Genomic DNA, 24,954 nt, shown 5'->3' on the forward strand with positions numbered 1-24,954 from the left:
GGGGAGAGGAGAGATGAGAAGATGGGGAGATGGAGAGATGAGAAGGGAGGGGAGAGGAGAGATGAGGAAGACAGGGGAGATGGAGAGAGAACAGGATGAAAAGCCTGTGTCCTGACAGTGGGGCCAAAGAATCATGCTCACCTTGGCAGGCAGCCCTTCCAATTTGCCTTCCTCTGAGCCAGCTTCCTCACTAAGGAAAAAGAAAGACGTTGTATCAAGGTATGCTTATATATGATTAATGCACTGATGAAGCCTGGTGCTGTGCTAGGTTCTGGGGCTATAAGACAATTTCTTCCCTGCTTTAATCTCTGTCTGAAGGCAGGGATAACCAGGAAGTTTCGCTATGAGAACATCATGCAGGCTAAGAACAAAGCATTAGGACTGGGATTGTACTCAATGGTAGAGCGCTTGCCTCACACGTGTGAGATACTGAGTTCGATCCTCAGCACCACATAAAAGTAAATAAAATAATAAAGTTTGTGTCCAGCTACAACTAAAGATTAAAAAAAAAAAGCATTAAGGGACACTATGGACAGTGTCCAGTTAAGTATTTCGAGAGTAAAAAGCTTTCTCAAAAGAGAGGATATGTAAGCTAAGATTCCAAGAATGAGGGGATCCAGCTTAGGAAAACAAGTGGGAGTTCTAGGCAAGTAGAACACCATGTGCTAAGAATTGGAAGCAAGGGAGAGAAGAGAACATCTGTGAAACTCTATGTGGGCATTATCATCCCCAATAAGCTAACCAAGACAGAGAGTGCTGCCAAAGTCCAGGTTAAAGATTTTCTCCCATTCTGTAGGCTCAGTCTTCACATTATTGTTTCCTTTGCTGAGAAGATTTTTAGTTTGAATTCATCCCATTTATTGAGTCTTAATTTTACTTCTTGTGTTTTAAGAGTTCTGTTAAGGAAGTCAGTTCCTAAGCTGACATGATGAAGATTTGGGCCCACTTATTCTTCTATTAGGCGCAGGGTCTCTGTTCTAGTGCGTAAGTCCTCGATCCACTTTGAATTGAGTTTTGTGCATGGTGAGAGATAGAGGTTTAATTTCATTTTGTTACATGTGGATTTCCAGTTTTCCCAGCACCATTTGTTGAATAGGCTATATTTTCTCCAATGTATGTTTTTGGCATCTTTGTCTAGTAGGAGATAATTGTATTTATGTAGGTCTGATTCTGTATCTTCTATTTTGTACCATTGATCTACATGTCTATTTTGGTGTCAATACCATGCTGGTTTTGTTACTATTGTTCTGTAGTATAGTTCAATGTCTGGTATTTTGATGCCTCCTGCTTCATTCTTCTTGCTAAGGATTGCTTTGGCTATTCTGGTTCTCTTATTTCCAAATGAGTTTCATGATTGCTTTTTCTAATTCTATGAAGAATGTCATTGGGATTGTAATAGGAATTGCATTAAATCTATATAACACTTTTGGTAGTATGACCATTCTGAGTATTAATTCTGCCTATCCAACAGCACAGGAGAACTTTCCATCATCTAAGGTTTTCTTCAATTTCTTTCATTAGTTTTCTGTAGTTTCTTAGGGCACTAATTTCCAGGATATATGAAGAACTCAAAAAACTTCACACGCACACACACACCAAAAAAAACCACAATCAATAAATGAGCTAAGAAACTGAACAGACAATTCACAGAAAAAAAAATTCAATGATCAACAAACATGAAAAAATGTTCATCATCTCTAGCAATTAGAGAAATGCAGATCAAAACTACTCCAAAATTTCATCTCTCTCCAGTCAGAATGGCAATTTAAGCAATAATCAAGAATACAAGCAATAATAACTGTTGGCGAGGATGTGAGGAAAAAGGCACACTCATCCATTGCTGGTGGGACTGCAAATTGGTGCAACTACTATGGAAAGCAGTATGGAAATTCCTCAGAAAACTTTAAATGGAACCACCATTTAACCCAGCTACTCGACTCCTCAGTTTATACCCAAAGGGCTTAAAATCAGCACACTACAGTGATGTAGCCACATCAATGTTTTAGCAGCTCAATTCACAATAGCCAAACTCTGAAACTAACAGATGAATGGATAAAAAAAATTGTGGTACATATACACAATGGAATATTACTCAGTCTTACAGAAGAATGAAATTATGGCATTTTCAGGTAAATGGATGGAACTAGAGAATATCATGCTAAGTAAAATAAACCTATCCCAAAAAGCCAAAGGCCAAATGTTTTATCTGATAAGTGGATGCTGGTCCGTGTTCGGGGCAGGCTAGGGAAGAATGAAGGAACTTTGAAATGTGCACAGGGAAGTGAAGAGAGGGGTGGGGCTTTGGGGATGGGAAGGAAGGTAGAATGAAACAGACATTATTACCCTATATATATGTATGGTTACACTACTGGTGTACAGCCAGTGGAATGAGAAGTTATGCTCCATTTGTGTAAAATGTGTCAAAATGCATTCTACTGTAATGTGTAACTAATTAGAACAAATAAAAAGAAAAAGAAACCTCTAGGTTACATAATTAGTAAATGACAGAACTGGGATTTGAAATCAAGTCTGATCCCAAAGCATTCGCTCTTCAGTGCCACACTACACCCTCTTCCAACACCCACCTGGAACCTGGCTTTCAATTCGCTTCACAGTTAGACTGTAAATATAACAGAACTAAGAACTTAGACTTGGCTAAAATGTCTTGAGTTATTCTTCAATAAGTATAAAGTACTGATTAATATCCTCTTCTTGCATGACTGTATTCTGGATATTTAGGAAAAATTCATCTTACAGATCAGCCAGTAGATTTTTCTTTTGGAGAAGTACAAGTAGAGGACACTACATTCATGGAAATAAATTGGTGAACACTTGTGGCAAATTTAGCACTACATGCTGATATTTATGAATGTCATTTATATAAAATAACAACAAAGCAATAAATAATGGAGAAAAACACCATCTTAGAAGAAGAATATGACTATAGTATCACCACTTTCATTGCCAGGAATTCAAGTTAGTTGTCTTTTCCTGCTTGGTTCAGTGAAAAGTGGAGCCATTGATTTTGATGACATACAAAGACTCCTAAAGAGTTAAAACCAATAGAATTCTTGGAAACCAAAGTAGACTGGCTATACTTATGCTGAAATTCTGTTAATATTTAAGATTTGGGAGACGGTTTTGAAAAAAACCTATTCAGGCCACAAATCTCCATAACACATACTCAATGATTCTAAAGAAACAACCCATCATGGTATATTTAGTGCTCTGCAAAGATTATTTACTGCATATTTATTTCTCTGGGTACTTATGAACATATATAACTGTCCCCATTACAGAGGTAATTCATTCTTAAGAAAAAAGAAATAATGGTAATGTCTTTGAGTAACATGCACAGTCCTTATTTGGATGATTTCTACCATTCCATGCCCTTTGTGGAATGGGGGCAATTTGGCTTTCCATTTTTTCAGCACCTCTGAAAGTGGAAGAAACACTATCTTTTTATCTGTAATCAGTCTTCCATCACCTACAGAGAAGTTCAAATCCTTATACTCTGGAGCTCTCATCACCAGTCACACAATGTACACTTCAAGTAGCAATATATTGTTTGCTGTGTGAACTACACCATGGGTCTGTTAGGACCAAAGTAACCAGTTGAGACCCCTTGAATACAGCCCTTACCCCATTCAACTTTCTAACTGAAGTCAGAGATCTATTAATTACTTTTCCCTGCTTTTACAGAGAAGTCATATGTAATATTGGAACAGAAATATGCTAGAAACTCTGTGAAAACATCGGCGCTTAAGAGGAAAGTCATGTAAACATTATTTAAACTTCACTCAAGTAGTGTTCTTATTCCTAAACTTACTTTCTCTCTTTCCTTTCCCCTTGACTATAGAGGTTCTTAAAAGTTAGAGAGCTACACTTACACATCTCCTCGGGTCTTCCTCTTGCCTTGAAGGAATGATTGTCTATAGGACTCTGGGGTGAATGGATTAATATTGATCAGAGCCAGTGAGGTACTCTCATCCATGAGGGGAACAAATGTGTGTCTCAAATGCTTAGAACTTCGGGGAAGAAGCTTCCCTGTTGAAGAAATCTCCGGCGGGCTCACCAGGCTCTGAATGAGGATGACCAAAGGGAAGGCAGAATAGGGTTAGTAAAAAAACAAAAACAAAAAACTTCCATATCAGTTAGCTAGCTAATATTTGAACAAAGTGTTATTGCTAAAAGGGCCTTAAAGCAAACTAGTTGCATAATAACTGGTGCTCTGTGAAAAATATAGAATCTCAGTCTCTATCTCTAAATATTCTTATTTATGAGGTGAACACAGGAATCTGTATTTTGTTAAGCTCCACCCCTTTGCCCTAGGAAATTCTGTTAGCTATCTGTGAAACCCACCAATTCTAATCCTACCTCCAATTTTTAAGGATGAGGACATTTCAACAAATAAAAATGATTCTATAGAAAACCCCATCCATATGTTCCATAGTTCAACTTCAAATTATTCACTCAAATATTTAGTGCCTACTAAGTAGCAGATTCTTGACTAGATACTGAGGGGTATGTTTGTGAATTCTAGCTCTTAAGAAATACATAATCCATTAGTTAGCAATTTCTCAGTGTCTCAGAAATAATCACTTTGTAAGGAAGAGATTTCATAAACTAAACATGAGAAAATAAGTTCCCAATTTCACTTAAAATATAGCATTAAATGAAAAAAAAAAGCTCCATAAAGTAAGGTAAAGAGATTGAAAAATAGTGCTTTGAAATAATTGCTTGAGATTTCAGGTTTTGCAGTGGCTATAACCAATAGAAGTGGCTACCAATAAATAGGAGAATATACAAGACAGTTCTCCAAGTGTGGTACAGTAAGAGACCATAGACCTAACTCGAACCAGAATCAACCAAAGGGCAAGGGGGAAAGTCAAAGACAGAAAATTCTGAGACAACAGAATTCCATTAGTCCTAAGACCCAGGGACCAGAGGATTACCTACGCTATAGATCTGCAAGTAGACAGTAGCACATGAGCCTCCCAGGGTAATCACTGCATTGTGGGTCTCTTTATACAAGAATTCTACCATTTGGATGGTCTCTGCCCCTGACTTTTTAGTATAGAAGCAGAAGCCAGACTACAAAGAATGAAAATGAGGCTTATTACATTCAATACATGATTGATACAAGTGGAAATGAATGAAGCTACAGAGTACACATAATAACATATTTATTTTAGTGAAGAAATATGTTATTATCAAAGTCAAGGGTTTTTACAGTGCCCTGTCTGTAAGAGTTTATAGGATGAATAATCTCAGAGGCTGTGGCCAACATCCTCACTGGTAAACTCCTGATTTTCTGCTGAGTTTGTCATGAGAACTGACTATTGGTTCAAAATAAGCAGAATATATTGTATCACTGATATTTTTCAATTACCAATGTGTTTTCTATTTTTAAAATTATTGTAATAGTTCCCTGAGAAGGAGTTTTGTGATACTGATCATCATATGGAAAGCAAAATGCTTCTGTGACAGATGAAACATCCACACCTGGAACACAGCACATAGTTCTGTTGCCACATTTCAAGGAAAATTTTTTAAAAAGCCCAGAAAATTTTCAGATTAAAAAAAAAAAAAGAAAGAAAAATTGGTCACATAGGGGCAGACAACATCAGAATTTCTAGTCTGTAAATATGAAAGCCAACAGAATATATGAGTCCCCTTGTGATATAAGGACATTAGTAACATCCATTACAAAAGGAAGTTCTGCCTGGAGATAAAGCAGATTGATGATTCCTGGAAGATGACACAGATTGAGAGTATAAATATGCTCCAGAGCATGTAGATAAATCCCTCAGTCCCGCTCTGTGTGGAGGATTAAGGGAGACAAGGGAAAACTGGGGGTAGCTCCTAGACTTCTGAAGAAGGTGAAAAGAGAAGGAAACTTCCCACACAGCTGATGCCATAGTATCTCAAGAAGAAAAGGCCCAGTTGGCACAATTAGTTCCCTGATGCTTCAATCTCTTGAATATTCCAATCTGGTAGCTGTCAGCTAGTGGTCAATACATTTAGCCACAGTAACCCTACTACCTCCGGATGATGCTTTTCTATCTGTAGGTAATTCTGATGGGAATTCCTTATAGAAAACTAAAGTCAGTTTCACATGATTTCTGGTTCTACTCCTTGGGCAAAGCTGAACAAAGCCAGCCTTTCTTTCCTATGTAGAAAGGATTACCAATTATTGTCTCAGAATAGCATTACCAATTATTATCACCTTAACTCCTCTCTGCCAGTCCTGATCCAACTGTATTTTCATAAATATGCACTTTATGAAGTTGCATTTGTAGCTTCCCTCCCAAGCTCTAGTCTCTGCTTGGAAAACTCCAACTCATCATTTAAGACTTTTCTCATACATTATTTCCTTTGGAAAGTCTTCCCTGATATTTTGAAGCTTAGTTCATAGTTCCTTCTCTTCATGCCCTACCATTCTTCTAGCACACATGATCTGAACTTGAATTGTTTTTTCATTATTTGTCTTTATTCATTTGGGGGCCACTTTTTTTGAAGACAGTAAATGGGTTTTGCCAACAGATGATCTGTTAACACAATGAGGTGTTAAGTTGAAAATGATCAAATGAATGAAACACAGTACCATGTCATATTGTCCTTCCCTACTCAAGCCACACTCTCAGTCAGTTCTTCTCCATGTATCAAAACTGTGCCAATGTTCATCGCCATTCTCGTGCTTCCTTCACCTGTTTATTTCCAGGTCACTCCACTGATAATCTGCCCAGAGAACTCTGACCACTCTTGAAGCACTTAACAAGGTCTTTTTGCCTGTTTCCCCTCTCCCTCCCTCCCCACTCTCCCCCCTCTCCCTCCCCTCCCCCCTCTCCCCCTCCCCCTCTCTCCCCCTCCCTCTTTCCCTGCCCCCTTTCTCTCTCTCTCTCTCTCTCTCTCTCTCTCTCTCTCTCTCTCTCTCTTCACCTCCCCCTCCCTCCCTCCTCTCTCCTGCTAGATTTTAAGCTCTTTGAGGGCAGAGACTTTATCTTATGCTTCCTACCCACAGTGGATTCTCAAGAAATGAATGATTAATTGGTACTGAGATCACTGAAAAAAATCTGCTGATGGATCCCTGAACATATTTTGTCTGCAATTCAGACAAGCAGCTTAGTATTCCCTGTTAGACATGCTATGCAAACTCAGCAGGCACTAAAGAGACCCGCTGACAGTGACTGTCCTGCAAGCAGAATCACAGATGTTATTATAATGATCTTAAGTACATCAAGCTGAGCTAGCAGGAAGCAGAACTAATACCCATCCTAGGAATCACACACCATGGCACCAGAGTCCATGAGAAGTAACCTGCCTCCACCCTGGATGGGATAACATGAGCAGTGTGATAGAAGACCAATTACAACAAAACCGCTTCTTAGTTGCCATTCCAAAATTTTAAAGAAATATCAAAAAGTTACTTTTTTGCTCTTCTATTATAAAAGAGCCTGCTCCTTACTAGGCTGAGTGGAGGGAGGAGTTCCTGCTGGGGAGAATAGAAGGCCATGAATATGTTCATGTGAATGTTCTTGTATTAGGAAAACGTAAAATAATTTCCCCCCAAAATATAGTCAACTGGAATGATGGAAACAATGATGAACTAAGTCCAAAAGATGAAGTATCTAGCCCTGTCTCTGCCACTGGCTGAGCTATAAGCAACTTCATCTATTGGGACCTTAATTTTCTCAAATGTAGTGCAGAGATTGGCTCTAGATCTCAGAATCACTTCTACGTCCAATACTCTTTAGGATCCTCCACCTCTCTTATTTGTGGCCAATGCCAAATAGTTCCTGGCACCTATGATTTTGAGAAGACAAGAAGCAGATTCTTTTCAGTAGCTTTCCACTGTCCTTCATTTCCACCAATAATACAAAACCGGGGATATACAGAGCTGGTGATGAAAGTCTACCCCAGACACACGGACAACTGAGTCCTGTTGCCGTGTCAGCTGAACTGAAGGCAGGTTACAGTGACCTGACTCCTTTCCACAGCTAACTTACCTTGGGGGTGGAGGGGCTGTCACCATGCTGCAGCCTGCTCCTCTTGGCTGTTGGTGCTGGGGTAGCAGGACATTTGGGAGGAGCTGACTCTGGAGTCCGCAGAATTAGATCTGGGCTTCCCTCACCTTTCTCCTGAGATGTGTTGCGTTCCTGTATGTTGCTGGGAGGAGTCGAAGAAGCCACTGAGTCCTGGGCCTCACCCATCTCTGGACTTGGGTTCTGGGTCTCCCCATATTCTTGTACCTTTTTCTGCTCTTCACTTTCAGTCTCTTCTTCACTAGAGGAGAAGTTTAGTTTCTGGTTTGGCTCCTTGTTAACACCGCTGTCATCCATCTCAGTGAAAGAGCTTATAGCACAGGTAAGGAGGTCTCTCCGAAGGGAACACTCCACACCTATAGACTTAAGGAGAAAAAAACCCCAGCAAGTTCTACAACTTCAGCCAGGCTTTCCCTCAACCAACAAACAGCTGTGTGGCATAGTGTTAAATTTCTCCCTTAAGTACCATGAATCTGTAAGACTTCAGCTTATCCTTATTTCCATTCTGATTACAGAAAATTCCCAGTAACTCTCTAAGCAATTAAATCTGATTCATATACAAAATTTTTTCTGTATGCCCTACAGAGTGTTCCTGTTCCCATGTGCTATAAAATAGTAGTGAGGTAGTTGGATTCCTTTAATTTAGTATGGCTTTAAAAAATACCCATTAGCCCATTGGGGAATAAACTCATTATCTAACAAATTATTTTCCCTCCTCTACACCTGCCTTATATAAATATCACTCTCTCTTCTTTCTCCTCCCCAAGCACCTAATGGCTAACAGCAAATCATTAGAATTTACCATCACCTGGATATCATATTGATCCTTTTACAGCCTCGAACATATCTTGGCTGGAGTTTATATCCCTGACAGGGACACATCTTAGATCCTTGCCAGACACACTTGCCCTAATTCAGACACCCTTCCTCCCCACAATATTAGTGAATTGAATTAGTGAATTGAATAAAATTTTAAACTGACCAAAGAAAGATCAGCAACACTAAGAAGCAAATGTTGTACATTTTAAAATGACAACTATTTTTCCAAAAAAAAAAGCCTTACTTTGTAAAATTATTTTCCTTACAGTTTAGGCATCTCTAATATACATTATTTAACTTTTCTCAGATTGCCCAAATGAAGGGTAAAAAACTCTTTGAAGTAAAAGCCACCAAATGACCCAACAATCTCTCTTCTTCTGGGTGTACACTCAAGGGAAATGAATTCAGAATCTCAAAGAGACCTCTGCACCCATTTTCACTGTATCACTATTCACTATAGCTAGGATACGGAAATAACTCAATTGTCCATTGATGGTCAGTGGACTTTTTTAAATGAGGTACCTTATACAATAGAATAGTATTCAGCCTCTAAAAGAAGGAAATCCTGCCACTTATGACAACACAGATGAACCTAGGGAACATTTTGCTGAGACATAAATTAGACACAGAAAGACAAATGCTGTATGATCTCACTAATATATGGAACCTAAAAAGTCCAACTCACAGAAGCAGAGTAGCACTGTGGTTGCCCTGGGCTGGGGAGAAGTTGGTCAAAGGATAAGTACCTTCTGTTGTATGATGAATGAATTCTGGGGAGCTAACATACAACATGGGTGGTGATGGATTTATTAATTAATTTGATTATGGTTATCATTACACAATGTGTGTGTATGCGTGTGTACATATATGTCTGAAAGAAAAAGAAAACAAACCCCAGAAATACCACTTTATAGGAGAAAACCATGTGAAAGTGAGTTTATAAAAAAAGGAAAATGACACAATACCATTAAGAGGTTCTAGAGGGATGCAGCTGGCATAGAGGAATTGTTTACTAGATAAACAAGGTGCAGGGAAGGATGCGTGGAGGGAACCTAGGCAGCTCCATGAGTTTGAAACAAATTTCCCTTCTCTTGACAGTCTTATTTTACCCATTGCTTGTCACCACTTCCCTATTCCACAGATCCTGCACCACTTTCTCTTGTTCCATTGTTTCCCCATTTCCAACCAGAATTCCTGAAGAGGGCAACCCAAATGAAAGCCATCTGGGAAGATGAGAAAGTGTCGATTCAGTTAAAAAGTGAGCTTTGCAGGTAGGTGCACCATGTGACCCTGCCTTGGCCCTTCCTTCTCCCTCCCAGCCACTCAAACTGTCCTGGATAATTCTAGCATGCAGTGGCTCACTGCTTACCTTTGTCAGAGATTCAGTATTCTGTGAGGGTCGATAAGAAGCATAAAAGGGGAGGGAAGACTCACAGGTTACCAGTAAAGGAATTGCAATCTATTGAAATTCTGGGCCTAGGCGTGCGTTTCTTGCTGAGAGATCAGTGGGCCAGATGATGGTGTTGATCAGTTTCCACTCACAGCCCCACAGTTTGTCATTCCTGCCTCTCTGGGCCAGCTGGGAGCTGGCTTTGCTTCCAACGGAGTAGGGCCTGACCCCCAATGCTGAGCGTGCCTCAGGCCTGGAGGCAGGGCACCAATGCAGGCTGAGAGGGTATTACCTGGTAGACTAGGTATTTCATATTATCAGCCCCTTTCCTTTTCTCTCTCCCTTGCTTTAATTCTTAATCCCTCCTATTTATGACTATATTGTTTGCCTAGGAAGGCAACTAATGCCATTGTGATAGTTTAGTTCTCTTCTTATCAACAGTAATTCTATTAGAAACTTGCACCATTCACTTTTCCAGTTGTAATAGAAGTTATTGAACAGCGAAGGACAGAGATCCTGAGAGAAGTTCACCTTGCATCTCAGGTTGTATTTGAGCCCCTAAACCATGGGCTTGGAGGAAGCTCACCTCTTGCAGACACATTGTAGGAAGAGGAAGAAGCGCCTAGACTCCACTCTGTCCAAACTTTGGTTCTGAAGCTTTAAATACACTGACGGAAAGAAGAGGAAACAGGAAAATCTACCTATTGCAATTGATTTTGCAAGAGTTGGAAACTTGCATTCAACTTTGGGGTAGATTGCTCCTTTGAAACAGTTTAAAACTAAGGCTATGGATGTTGAGATACTTGTTTGAGAATCTGTCACTTCAAGGAAGGACATTACTGATTGTCATCTCAGAGAGTGAATTGCAAAACACATCTAAACAGACTGAATAAGCTCTACCACATTACATAAGATTGAGTTAAGACTGAGTCATTCAGACTCTGAAAAAATAGTGATGTTAGATCATCATGTGTTTGATGAGTCTGCTCCCATTGGAAACTACTGGTTTCCATACTCTGCTTTTTGTTTATAACTTAAAAAAAAAAAAAAAAAAAAAAAAAAACTTTCTCTCATGAAAGTGTTCAAACATACCAAAAAATCAGGAAAATAGTATAAGGAGTCACAATATATTACAACCTAGCTCCAAACATTATGGGCATTGTTACAATCTTGTTTAATTTATATCTGAAGTTTTGTTGGGGTGGGTGTGAGGGTATTTTAAAGCAAATCGATGATAACAAGGTCATTTTACCAATGAGTATTTTGATGCCATTAGTAAAAAATATCTAGGTCAATCCATTCATTTGAAATCTATAAATCTACCTGTTCAAAAAATTAAGCTAATTTGAATGAATTGCTTCTCTCACCAAACCTTATCCTTGGCTAAAACTAGAGCCTTTTAACAGCCTGGTTATTGTAATAGAGATAAGCTGTGTTTCAGCCCACAGACAGTCTTCCTAGAATAGGAACACATTTCTGACCTGATGTCCAATAATTTAGAGATTGATGATGTTCTGCCTATACTTTAAGGCAGGTATTTTAAAAATTCAGTCTTAACTCACTAGCCTGACCTGTTATTCAGTTGGGTTGTGGTTATTTCCAGATTCCCTAAAATTAGAGCAGATAATGGGTTGACTGTGTGACCTATACCAAGGCCAGCCCTGCAGCTGAAGGTGAGATCTCTCACCTTCCCTCCCTCTGTGCAGGTGTGCATGCAGACACACACACACACACACACACACACACAATTTGATTGAGAAGAAATGAATAAGTATGAAAAATACTCATTCTTGGAGCTGTAGCCCTTCTGGCTCTCTCTTGACTTACTGTCTCTTCTGTCCTCCAAAGGACTAGTAACTTGATCAAACATTCTCTTCTTTTTACTTCTGATCTGTCTGAAAGGTCCTCATGCTGAAGTTTTATCTTAATAAAAAAATTAAGGAAAACTTTTAATTATTTATTTGAAGAATATGATAAAGCAGAATTAAAGCTTTTCCATAGGGGTAACCACTGAAAACTCTAAAAGTCAAAGGTGGTTATCTCTATGGCCAGAGTGGGACTGGGGAATTAGAGGAGAAGGCAATCACTGTTCATCACGTCTTGTGTGAAGTTTGACCTTTAATCTTTTGCCATGAATAGATGCTTATTAAATGGTTAAAATAATGTTTTAAAATGTAACCAAGTGACCAAAGAAACATACATGCTTTAAAAACTAGTCCCTAAAGTGCTTGAACCACTTTGCTCTTCCCTCTTAATTTTTCTTGCCTCTGAACTCTGGAGGCTCTGGACTCAGTTCCACGGACTTTTTCCTGGGTATACTCACTTTATTGGAGCATCATTCACCCCACCTGGAAATGCTATTTATAAGCAGGTCGCTTCTGAATCTATATCTGTGTCTCAGACTTTTTTCTTGAACTTCAAATTTTAGCTGCCTTATCACATCTCCCTTTGCATGTCTAATAGGCACCCCAGTCTTAACATGTCCAAATCTCCCAGTGAAACCTACTCCTTCTGCACTTTTTTCATATATCAGTAAATGGCAATAGGTGAGTACCTCCCCTCCCCACCAACCCTACATTCAACCTGTTACTGCTGTTTACTGGTGAGGAGTCCTTGCTTCCCCTAATGCTGAAGTACAACACCAGAGAAGCACACAGAGGCAAGTTTAGAGTAGAAAGTAGAAGCTTTATTAAAGGACAGCAGAAAAGACTTCTCCCCAGGAATAAGGTTACCCAAAAGGCGAATCCGAGGAAGGGCAGGAAGGGCGAGGTCTTCCCTTTTTTATAGCTAAGGTCTTCTTTCAGCTTTCCCACATTCCTGTCCTTTGTTTTCGGTTATCTTGCAGTGATAGAATGTAGGTGGGAAGGCCCAAAAGGTGGGAGATAGGTGGGCTGAAAGAGTAATCTGGGCAAGAAGGGCCTGGGGTAGCTTCTGATCAGCATTTCCCTGTTTGCTGGGAGCTGTTTCTTTAACAGTTCCTTAGAATTGGTTCCCAGGGCCTTGGGGACATTAACATTTCAATCTCCCCAATTTCAATTCACCCTAACCTCACAGCATTCTATTCTACATCTAGTAGCTAATGGACTCTTTCTGAAAAGTAAGTGAGATCATGACATTCTTGTACTCAAATCCTCCACTGCTTCCAATTTCACTCAGAATTACAGAGCTAACCCTGCATCGAGTCCCGCAGGGCACAGGGCGATAGAACCCACCCCAACCTGTTCAACTTCTGCCAGCATCTCCCCCCGGCACACATTCGCCTCTGCTCTCCTTGCTGTTCCTACAGCTGCCAACACCTTGCTTGTCCCAGGACCTTTTCTCTGGCTGACTTACTCTTTCTGACTTGTCTTTCTTCACAGGTATCACTTGCCCCTCGGCTCAAAGGTCACTTCCCAGAGATGTCTTTCCTAAAACTATGCTTTGCAATCCATTCTCTGGCCCCTTGCTCTGTGTCACATTCCTGCATAAAACTTATCACTACATCATATATTAAATATTTCATGGTTCATTTAAAAAATCGTCCTTCCCCACGCCACCCCCAACAGAACCTAAATGTCATGATGGCAGTGCTCAACTCTTGTTTGCGGCTCTATTTCCATTACCTAGAGCAGAACTTGGAACACAGTAGGCATTCACTCAGTATTTGCAGAGTAGTCAAGCATATTTGCATTCCATTTATCCCTATGATGGACACTGTTAAAGAATGGGTACCTTTAATGAGGTTTCAAAATGTTTAATTTTCAACCCCAATTTAAAAACTAGGACTAAGAGGAAAAGATGTGTTGATTTTAAATAATTTAGTAACTTTGAACATATTAATGCCTCTACTATTCCTAGCCCAACTTGAACACAGCATCTGTGGCATGTGATTTACTCCACCTTAAACTTGGGCTATTCCATCATGGCCTGCAGCACAGATGACCTGGGAGGTGAAGGAAACATTGTGCATACAAAGCTGAAACATTGTAGCTAGTAAAATAGATACAATGTATAAAATAGATGGTAGGCGCCGGGGAAGATGGAGGTTATCTGGAGGCTGGATAACCTGGGCTTTAGGTCCTCTCAGAATCCATTTGGCTGTGGAACTTTAGTTCACATGACAGATACGGATATAGACGTTCCATATTGGAAGATTACTCTCTTCTTTCCCATTCACATTCTTACTACTTTCATCCTTTGTTGCAACTCCTCTTTTCCCATAATCTGCACTCCAGTCTACATCACCAGTATTTGCCCTGGTTCACTAATTATGCAGACTGGTCACAATGCAGGGCTACATATGCCTTACGTGGATGGAAGACTCTTCCTGCAAAAGAAATGACTTGATTTAAAGCTATTGTTTCTTCTCCAGGAAATATGTCTTGCTCATGCAATTTAAATGAAAAGTCACACTTTTTCTTGAAACTGGAAGAAATGATTCTAAAGTTCACATGAAAAATTAATAAAGAATGGCTGGAGTTTTTTTTTTTTAAAGAAGCATAAAGAAATAAGACTACCTTTCCTAGAAATAAAATTTTAAATATATGTTTAATGGTTAAATTACTGTGGTATTAGTGTAAGTACAGACAGAGCAGTGACTAAGGATACACAGATTGGCAAACATAGTAATTTAACATTATACTTTAAAGGTGAATTATAAGTCACAGGGATTGAAAGGACAATGCCATTTGTGGTGTAGCAATTATTGAATAACAATTTAATGAAAAGGTTGTCTGCTCTTTTACCAATATAAGTGTTGAATAGGTTAAGAAACTAAATGGACAGAGTTCACTGGAGAGGAATCACAAATGACCAACATATATTTTGAAGGCATAATTAGATTAAATCACAAAACATGAACATAAAATTGTCAAGAACCTGAAAAGTGTGAATGCATTTTAACCTGGCATTGCCACCTCTCAATTATAAGTCCCCAGCCTGAAAGGCTGATTGCATTTGCCCTACTGTTTTGTTTTTAGGAAAGTAAAATGAATTTATTTTAAAATTTAGACAAGCAGTGTTCTAGGTGAATGCATTTTGAAATATTATCTTAACCTAGGACCTCTGTATGATTCTTGCTCCTCCTCTTCTGGTCTTCCATGCTTGTTGCCCAGCAGAGCTGTTCTAATAGCTAAATTCAATTAGTTCCCTTCTGATCACCTGATGAAATTCAGTAGAAACCGAAGATACACCTGATGATCAGGTAGAAAGCCTCTTTCAGACTGTGAATGTGTGTGCTAAGAGGGGATGTCACTATATCACTAACATTTTTGAGCATTGCTACTAGTGCAAGATACTAGATAAAGCATGGCAAGAGTATTGTATAGGGGTATAATTCTCTACTTTCATTCATTTACTTTGTTGACAAATATTTTTTGAGCGCCTACTAGGTACTAGGAATATAAAGATAGACATAGTGATTGGTGAGCTAGAATATACTTATACTTAAATGAAGACTGAAAAATGGGTTTGGGGTGTGGATTGGAAATTTTGCTTTTCTGATTGGGATGGATACTATACATTCATTTCCTGGTATATGTACAGCCTGAGGGTGTTAAATTAGGAGGTGTTGAGGCTTTTTAGGGTGCAGATATTACCCCCCCCCAAAAGATCAGGAAAAGAAGTCCTTCGGACAAAGAGAAAGTCCATTTGCCTTAAAGCTGATGACTTTAGAAATTAAGGGTCTTCTATGAACCCCTTTTTTATATTTAAAAATAAAAATTTCAGAAGCTTTGACTGTGTGGTCTGGTCTTCTGAAGTAGCAACTTCCTCAGTGTCTGGCCTGGAGAATTTGTGTAAAACCCAGAGTGGTGGGCCCTTGAATGAGCCAAATGGCCTTGGCTGCCCTCACCCTGGCCTTGACTGGACTGTACAGGAGCTCCCCCTCCATTGCAGTTGCTATCTATATGCTCCATGGAGAGAGTGATAGATGGTCACTTACTTGCCCCTGGCCATGGGAGTCAGGTTGAACTAAATATAGAAATGATGGGAGCAATCCTTACTTTTTAGGGTAAAATGTTTCATGGTTAAATCATAGATTTTGGACCAAAGCAGTAGGCTTAGGTGGTCATTGATTATCTTCTTGGGAACAGGATTAAATCATATTATTGCATCTTGGTCATGTAGGACATGGATCTTCATAACTGGCCTGGAGCAACACCTAACACATAAATTCACTGAGTCCTTCTGAAAACAGGCGCTATGGGGCCTGCCTGAACCTTGGATGAATTGTGTATCTGAGCAATTCTCTCTTGCCACCTCATTTTTTTCTCATTTTCATGGCTAATCTTATTTCGTGTTTATACTTCCACTGAAAGTTACATAGCTATCACATTGACCTCCAAGGGTTGAGGTATTCACATTTTTATTTTTAAAATTTCAAAAGGGGGTTCCATAGAAAATCCTTAGTTTCCAAGACCATACAATTTTGGGTGTTCTTGATCTTTTGTGGGAATACCTCCTCCCAAAGTGCCTCAGCGCCCCCTAGTTTAATACCCTGGAGTTGTAGATACATCAGGAAATAAACAATTTGCATCTTAATTGGCTTGCTACAGAAACAGAATAAAATTTCCAAATGCCAACCCCATTACCCCCTTCAGGCTTCGTTTGTGTATATTCAAAACACCTGAGTAGCCAGGGTTCCTCTGCTTTCCTTCCCAGCTTAGAAGCACATTTTGCCACACGTTCAGTATTATATAATACGTGTGTCATGGTCTTTAGGACCATGGGATTTTAAAAATAAAGGTGACGTATAAAAAATTCAGGGTGGTACATTTATACCACGGAATCCTAGTGGGAAAGCGCTCCAACCACGCGCAGGTGGACAGACCCAGGGATGCGCGTCCTGCACCACTCTCCCTGTGACGAGCACCCACATACGTAAATGCACACACGAAGCCTCCAGCCAGGCCGCGGGGCGCTGGAGCCTGCTCCGCCACGCCTCTTCGGGCTCCCAGAGAAGGGCGCCTGGGCTGGAGGGCAGTGGGCGCAGGGCGGGCGCCCGGGGCCGACGGGGCCCGGGCAGCGCGAGCCCGGCGGGCGCGGGCGGGGGCGCGGCGAGGGGAGTGCCCGAGCCCGCCCCGCCCCTCGCGCCCGCGGCTCCTCCTCGCTTCGCCATGGTGGAGCAGGGAGACGCGGCGCCGCTGCTGCGCTGGGCCGAGGGCCCCGCCGTCTCGCTGCCGCAGGCCGCGGAGCTGCAGGCGGGAGGCCGGGCCCGGGGCTGCGGCGGGGGCGCGCGGCCGGCCGCGGAGCCGCCCCGGAGGCGGGAGCCTGAGGAGCCGGCTCCCTCCGAGGTGCTGCTGCAGCCCGGGCGCCTGGAGCTGGGCGACGTGGAGGAGGACCAGGTGGTGGCCGTGTTTGTGGTCACCTTCGATCCTCGCTCGGGTGAGAGCGGCTCCGGGGCCGAGGGGCGGGGAGAGGGTCCGACCGCCCCCAGGTTTTGGGGGGCGCAGGGGCAGCCGCTGCGCGCGCGCACTCGCACCTGCACACCTGCCTCCTTTAGCCGTCGACCCCTGTCCTTCGGCTCTGGTGCTACGCGGAGCGCGTGGAGCGGGCAGCGTGCCGCCAGCCCCCGCCCGCAGAGACCAGTGCCTCGGGAGGTCCCGAGCGCCCCCCTCGGAGCGGACCCCGGGGCTTTGTTCCCAGCCCCGCCGGCCCTCGTCTCCTGTCGTCCCGCCGCAGCTCTCAGCTCCCCAGCCCGTGCCTCGTCCCCACAGTCCTGTTTGCGCTGCTCCAGTGGTGGCGGATCCGGTTGGTGGCCCCAGGCACGTTGGCTTTTGTTTTCTTTCTTGGCTGGAAGATTTTTCACGTAGAGAGGAGCTCCCAGGTGAACGCCTCCTCCAACTGCAGGTCCCAGCTTCCCGGTCCCAGGGTGCCCGCCCTCTCTGCCGGTCGCCCCACCACCGTAACTTTCCCGGCAGCCAACTTCACTTTCCCTGACGGCGTTGTTTTGAGGAATTATTACCGAGAGCATTCAGGGATGGGGCTGAGAGAATCCATGAAAGTCCAATTAAAGGAGAAGGCTTCCCGGATAGGCTTTCTGGGATGTTTGGAGAATTAAAAGGTTGTCTCACATGATTTTAAGCTAACTACCCAGTAAGGGCCGGTGCTTTCTAAGAGCGAGAGATTCTATGGGGGATAAGAAGTGAAAGCATAGATAGGTCTCTGAGAGAACTGATGGTCTGAAAGGGGCGTCTGAACCCGATAGCTGTTCTGTTGCTCAGAACTGGGAGAAGGATTTGTTTAAGGCGGGAGTCTTGCTTAATCTAGGGCCTAAGAGCACCCAGGCGTGTAGCCCTGTCCATCTCTCCTGGGATTGCTGGAGCTTGGAGTGCCGGTCTGGAAGGGAACATATTTGCTGCTTTCTGGGGCGTTCCTTCCAGGCTTGTGGGTAGGGGTGGGGTGGGGAGGGGTGGAGGGAAAACGTTCTGATCTGGAGGAGGGGACTTAGATTTGATAGAAGATGATGGCTTTCAGGCAGGGTAACTTAACTTTGGTAAAGGATTCGGAGCTGGCAAGTCACTGGAAGAATGTGGGATTCACCCAGGAGTAAATCCCTCTTTTGGTGACAAGTTTTGTGGGGAGTTGAACTCATGCCTTTCTGAATCCTGTTAATTCTTTTGCCCCATTCCAGTGGCTTTCAAATTTTTGATTTGACCCATACTGAAACATTTCACAGCCAATACACTCCCATCATAGACAATGTACCCAATGGAAATCAAAATTTCATGAAATAGTGCCGACCCCTTCTACATTGTGCATATTGGTATTTTCTACCTTTTTTTCTTTTTTAAGCTTATTACATGTGCTGCTTGATTCAAATATGATTGGGATTTCCAGATACCAACAGTATGAAAAATATTGGGCTTTTTGACCAAAGCAACCTTTAATTCTAGACAAAAGGTTCTTTGTAACAAATTATATTCCTTATTTCTTACCCCATCACCAGGTAAATAGATGGGAGTATAAGTATTTAAAAGTAAGTATTTAAAAGTACTGGCAAGTATTTAAAAGTAATTGAAGAAGTGGAAAGAGATCATTAATGAGTCTGATTCAGTAGTGGTAGCTCTCTGATGATAAGCCTAGGAACAGAAAAAGAAAATCCTATGCTAATCACAGAGCTGATAATATTGATAATTGATCAGTTACTGGTATTTGTCAATTATTTGTGTTGGTCATTTTATAATTGGCATCAATCAATTTATAAAGGCACCCAAGAGCTAGGGCCTTCCATAACACTTTGTCAGTCACAGACAGTAAGAATGGTTTTGTGGGTTTGTATGTATGGAGTGGATATGTGTAATGACTTTCAGACTAAGGCTGATGTGGAAAGTATGTATTATAACTAATGTTGTGACACTTTGTGCAGGTATTTTACTATAATCCTGTTTAATTTAATTCTAATGTATAAATTGATGATTATATGTAGGATACACACCAAGGATGGCAAAGTACTTTGGAAATGTTAACTAACCAATAAATACATGACTCTGTCTAGTTTCTTTCTAGTAGGCTACACTGCCTGAATCTCTGCTCCTTAAGATCCCATCATTACTTACATAGGGATCTAGGAGGAAGAAGGAGAGAGGCATGCTGTGTGTGAGCACTGTTAGCTTTCATTGGTATTTTGGTGGGAGGGGAGCAGTTGTTTTTTTCTGTAAACTTGTCTCTCTTTTATCTTTCCCAATCCTAATGGCACTTTTCATTCTGTAAAAAATAATAGGATAGTACTTAGACAAGGTAAGTTATATGGCACAACTTTTAAAAGTGGAAGACAAGTGAATAAATGTTACTGAAGTTCACTGGGCCTCAAAGTTTAGCTTTAGGACCATGGCCGTCAGAAAGTACCTGGTGGTCCTGTGTGGTGTTTTTGGAAGTCAGGTTCAGGAGAGATGAGGCCTACAGGTACCTCATGTGCTGGAGGGACCATAATTGTATCTCTTAACTTTAGACTGTGGTTTTCCTTACTCTTCTGAGGCAAATCTGCTGTATTTTCCTACTTAATATTGGTCCAGCCAGACTTTTGCCCTCCTTTAGCCTGTGTTTCGAAAAGTAGAAAAGGGGATACTGCTTCTTTACCAAAAATCTGAGCATATCACAGAAACTGCTAGGTGGGAGGATTTGTCTATACTTTTTTTCTCTCTCTGCTTAGTCTCTCCCTCAAGTCTTCCACCCTTGCCCTCAGTTTCCATTCATAGGTCACTTACTACCCAGGTCATGGGCATTTCATGCATCCTCTCACCCAATGTGGCTTACTGTTGTAGGTGTCCAAATCTGGGGTGGGGGGGGAGAGGAGGGAGGGGGAGAGAGGGGGGAGGGAGGGGGAGAGAGGGGGAGGGGGAGGGAGGGGGAGGGGAGAGAGGGGAAGGGGAGGGAGGGGGAGGGGGAGGGAGGGGGAGAGAGGGGGAGGGGAGGAAGAGGCTGAATGGGAGAGGAGAGAACCATAGCTGTGGTTCATCTGTAAGGAAGTTGATGTAAGAGAGTGTGAGGGAAAAGTGGATCTCTTAGAATGTCTTTGGGCAAGAATCTGCTCAGTGATTCTCCAGCTGGTGAATGAAAATAAGAAAAATTCTTTTACACTTTTAGATACAAGTTTTGGAAAGCTGGATAGGGCATCTGTAAGAAAAATCAGAGAAGGTAGAAACAAAGACTATTTTCACTGGACTCATGGCTTGAAATTTTAGTTGTTGGATCTATAAATATACTAGGGGCTTTAGGTTCAAGGTGAGGTGCATGTTGGCATGTATTCTTGCAAGCACCCTCACATACATACACACATGCACCCACTTTATCTGGAGCAGGGAGCTAGCTGTAGGATGGTGGTGCTGGTCGTCTGGGCTACAAAGCTGCTATTGAAATCAGGCCCAGATGCTAATTCTGCAAGCCAAGTGGAAGGGGTTGGCAGCCAGAATATTGCTTTTTCATTGTGTTAACCCCATAATTTAGTTCCTGATTTTAGTTTTTATTTTGTTCTTTGGGATTCTAGTAATATTTTGTCTTCTCTGCTTAAAGGAAAAGATTTTGTTACACTTGGGATGCCCCGTGGTGATGGCAGTAGCTGTCTCCCCAGTGTGCCAGGACTATGTGTGGGCCTGAGGTTGATGAAGCTTTGGACCTGCAGTTCACGGTCACCTGAGTCCACCTATTTCTATTGTTTCTCTATGAGAGATTCATTTTACACCTCTACATTTCACCCAGAGCCGTTTTGTGGGTATCTGGGGGAAACTTCTATGCTTTGTAGGTTTATATTGGGATGACTTGGAAGGGGAGAAAATGGTTGTAGGTCATATCATCTGGTAAGGTTTTCAAGCTGTTTCTTCTTTTAATCTTCCAGATTAGAAGAGAATTGCTATCTGTTCTCCCTCAGCCTCTAGCCAATGCCCGAATTATATCTAATCGCCTGTTTCATTTAGTGCACCTAGAGGCTCCATGCTTATGTCAGGTGGGCATATTTTCAATTGCTCACACATACTAATTCTAATCTCCATAGATTTCTTGTACAGTCAAGAAGATATAGCATTTCTTTTAACAACAGAGCCAGTGGAAAGGCACAGTGAGTTTAAGGTTTGGTCTGGTGCCTAAGGCATAGCTTGGAACCTGCCCAGGTCAGCTGACTCGGTTCAGATAATAAATGGCCCCAGCAATGGGGGGTGGTGTAGTGACAGAGTGAGTGAGAATGGAAAAATTTGGAAATGCAAAGTGCAGTGCTGAGAAGGGCAAGCTCACAGGCAAAGGAAAAGCCTGTTCTGATGCCCAACAAGGAAGCCTCCTAGGTCACTGTGCTTTCTCTGTGTTTTCCATCAGATGTCAGTGGAATACAATTGTGGTTGATTTTGAATGCAGTTATGATTGATTTGATGAATCCCACACTGGCAGAATCTTTCCTTGGCTATTGGAAATTCACCTGTTTGTGGTTTTTAAAGGGAAAGCCAGTTTGTAGCCATCTGTTGTAAGTTAAGTTTTCCCTCTTGAAATCTATAGGAAGAAAAACTGGAGAGGGCATCATAATATCTACCACTTGCTGCATGTCCAGTATGTGCTACAGGCTTTATGGGCCTTGCCTCAGATTCTCCCAACAGTCTTCATTGTAATGATGAGAAAAACAGATGCACAAAGCTATGAAGTGGGCTGGTCAGAGCGGTGGGGCCAGAGCCAGGGTCTACCTGCCTCTGGGACCTGCATTATTTCCCTATAATCCACCACCCCATTCACTTCCCAGTAAGAAATCAGGTGGGGTCTGTGAATTGGAATTTTTTCTATGTAAAAGTAATGCATTGAAATTCAGCCACAGACTGACATATGGCTGACTTGCAATCACCAGGATTAAGTTCTGCCTAACTCAGGGCTCTTTATATTGACTCTTTCTCTCTTTGCTTTGCATGTGCTCTCATCCTATTTGGTGTTAAGAGTTTCAAGTCAAAAGTCAATTGATATGGGCAGGTTGGGGTCTGAACCAATTACTCTGTTGAAGTTTCTTCCATCTCTGGGATTTGGTGGTCCCCAAAGAGGTGATTTATATAACAGAATTGTGTTGTCAGGACCAAGAATGCTCTTGGATTTTTGCCTTAATTGCCGAGACAAGATTCCCTTTTATTTTCTGGCTGGAATTAGGGGATATGTGTGTGTACACTAATGGGAGGAAGCTGACAGATTAAACTGAAGACACATATTGGAGGGAACTGCAGAGAGCTCAGTCCACTCTTGGGTCAGAGGAGCCTTAAGAGGATGTCAAGCTGGGGCAGTCACCATTCAGTATATGAAGATCTCAAGAGGAAGTGCTTGACTGGAGCCACCCAACAGAGGAAGGAGAAAGAAAAAAATGTCACATATTTCCCACTAGAGATCATTTTAGTTCAGGAGCACTACTTTCTCTACCTTAAATATTTTAAGAGGGACTTTTTATGAGGCAGCAGTAACAGTAGCCACTGTCTTTTATTCCTCAAAAATGATGGTTGATGAATTGTTGAATGCCCCGGGGGTAAGGCCATTTCACATTTAAGCAAAATAGTTGGAAGACAGAGGCAATCCTTTATGTAGATGGTACAGCCTCTATCTCGCTTCGCCTAGACTCTTCTAAAACACAAACTCTGGAGGCCCTCTCATGCACACCCACTAGGCTGACTTTTGGAGCACTGAAGTAGCAGAGTTCAGACCATCTGTACATCCACAGCCTTTCTGGCTTCCCTGGTAACTGAGCTGCCAGCCCAGCAATCTGTTAGTCCAGGTTCCTTTAAACAAGGACACACGTGCTTTTGCATGAGCTGAGCACCTGGCACTGTGCTGATGAGTTATGCTCCTCCAATATTTATTGAGTGACAGGCTGAATGTACACAATACAGATTGCCACATTTGTTCCTCCCTTGGTCTTGTGAACTCCTCCTTGTAAAGTATCTTTGCAGAAGAGGTGAGGCAGTGTCCACAGGTACCTGGGATAGGCCCAAGATGTGGCCCCAGAAGAGGGAGGATGTGGGTTTGGAAGAAGATCAGATTAGGGAAGGACACGTTGTCAGTGGCAACTCCTCTTTTTGAGGATTCTCTTGTTCAGTCCTTCCAGATTTCAACTTCTTGGTTAAGTTTTCATTAATATAATGAGGATATTTGAAAAGGCTCAGAGCATAGAGTATGAATGATAGGTGGCATTCAATGTAAGGTTTTTCTGCCATTAAATGGCTTCCTATAAGAAATGCTTTTTTTTTTTTTTTTGCAATTTTGTACTTTCCTTTAAACCCCTTTATGTTCCATATATACTTTGGTTTCCAGTCTGCAGTATTACTATAGAAGAGCAACCTCAAGTCATGTTAATTCTTTTTCGCTATCATACATTCTCTCAATTGGTTTGGTTTTGCAAAGTCCTTTATGTTTTCCATTTCTACTATTTGAATTGTTTTTCCAAATCTGTATGTTGAAATTCATTCAATCTCAGAAAAGTTGAAAGGATATTAATGTGAGAATCTGTATCTCCTTCACATAGAGTCCCATCTGTTGACAGTTGCCATATTGCCTTGGTCCTTATATCGTCAATTTCCTTGAACTTGAAATACCTGCTCCAAAATTCTCTCTGCTATGAAAAATCACAGAGCTCCTGAGAAAAACAGAGTCACAGACAAGCCCTCAAAAACTTTGTCACCACATATAAATAAGCAAATAAAGGACCATCAACAACTAAATATATATATTTAAAAAAACTTTGTCAGTGACATATTTTTTCTTTTAAAAAAAGGAAGTTAATACAAATGATAAAACTTTTTGCCTACATTAAATAGTTATAAAACACATACATACTAAATAAAGATGAAACTTCACCTTTGAGAGACCTGGAGCTTGTGTATGGGAGTGTCAGAAGGGTTGGATTTGTAAGTCACAGTGAAATAGTAGAAGAAGGGCTATCTGAAGGCAATGGAAAGTTGTGACACTAGAGGTAGGTAGGAGTGGCTCATGATACACGGTGACCTGAGGTGGCAGGTACAAATCTAAGGTGAATTTGGGGGTTTTCCTTCATGGTTCATGAATATTGTTTTCTGAATTCACAGCTTCTTATGATCATGTGTAAACAAATGTGAAATTCCCTACAATCAAATTATTCTCTGATATCATTGTCTTGGAACATTTATCAAGTGTTATAGAAGAATTGACTGTGTATGTGGTGGATATTTTATATTTATATACATTTATCTTTGTGGAGCTATTTGAAAGTGAGTTGCCATGACTTTTTAATTTCTTAAT

General features: G+C 41.5%; 2 protein-coding genes across 2 annotated transcripts in view; one reads left to right on the forward strand and one right to left on the reverse strand.

Moving 5' to 3' along the window:
• Wee2 (WEE2 oocyte meiosis inhibiting kinase) overlaps nt 1-8,342 on the reverse strand; it is a 25,714-nt gene extending 17,372 nt beyond the window's left edge. The window contains exons 1-3 of the mRNA XM_076860100.2: nt 8,010-8,342; nt 3,891-4,081; nt 142-190 (exon numbers count right to left, since the gene is read on the reverse strand). Of these exons, the coding sequence (XP_076716215.2) occupies nt 142-190; nt 3,891-4,081; nt 8,010-8,342 (573 nt within the window). The remainder of the gene's footprint in view (nt 1-141; nt 191-3,890; nt 4,082-8,009) is intronic.
• A 9,006-nt stretch (nt 8,343-17,348) lies between these two features.
• Nucleotides 17,349-24,954, forward strand: part of Dennd11 (DENN domain containing 11) — a 41,337-nt gene continuing 33,731 nt past the window's right edge. The window contains exon 1 of the mRNA XM_076832495.2: nt 17,349-17,616. Coding sequence (XP_076688610.2) covers nt 17,349-17,616 — 268 coding nt within the window. The remainder of the gene's footprint in view (nt 17,617-24,954) is intronic.

The sequence above is a fragment of the Callospermophilus lateralis genome, chromosome 1 (genome assembly GCF_048772815.1).
Source record: "Callospermophilus lateralis isolate mCalLat2 chromosome 1, mCalLat2.hap1, whole genome shotgun sequence".
Taxonomy (NCBI): Eukaryota; Metazoa; Chordata; class Mammalia; order Rodentia; family Sciuridae; genus Callospermophilus; species Callospermophilus lateralis.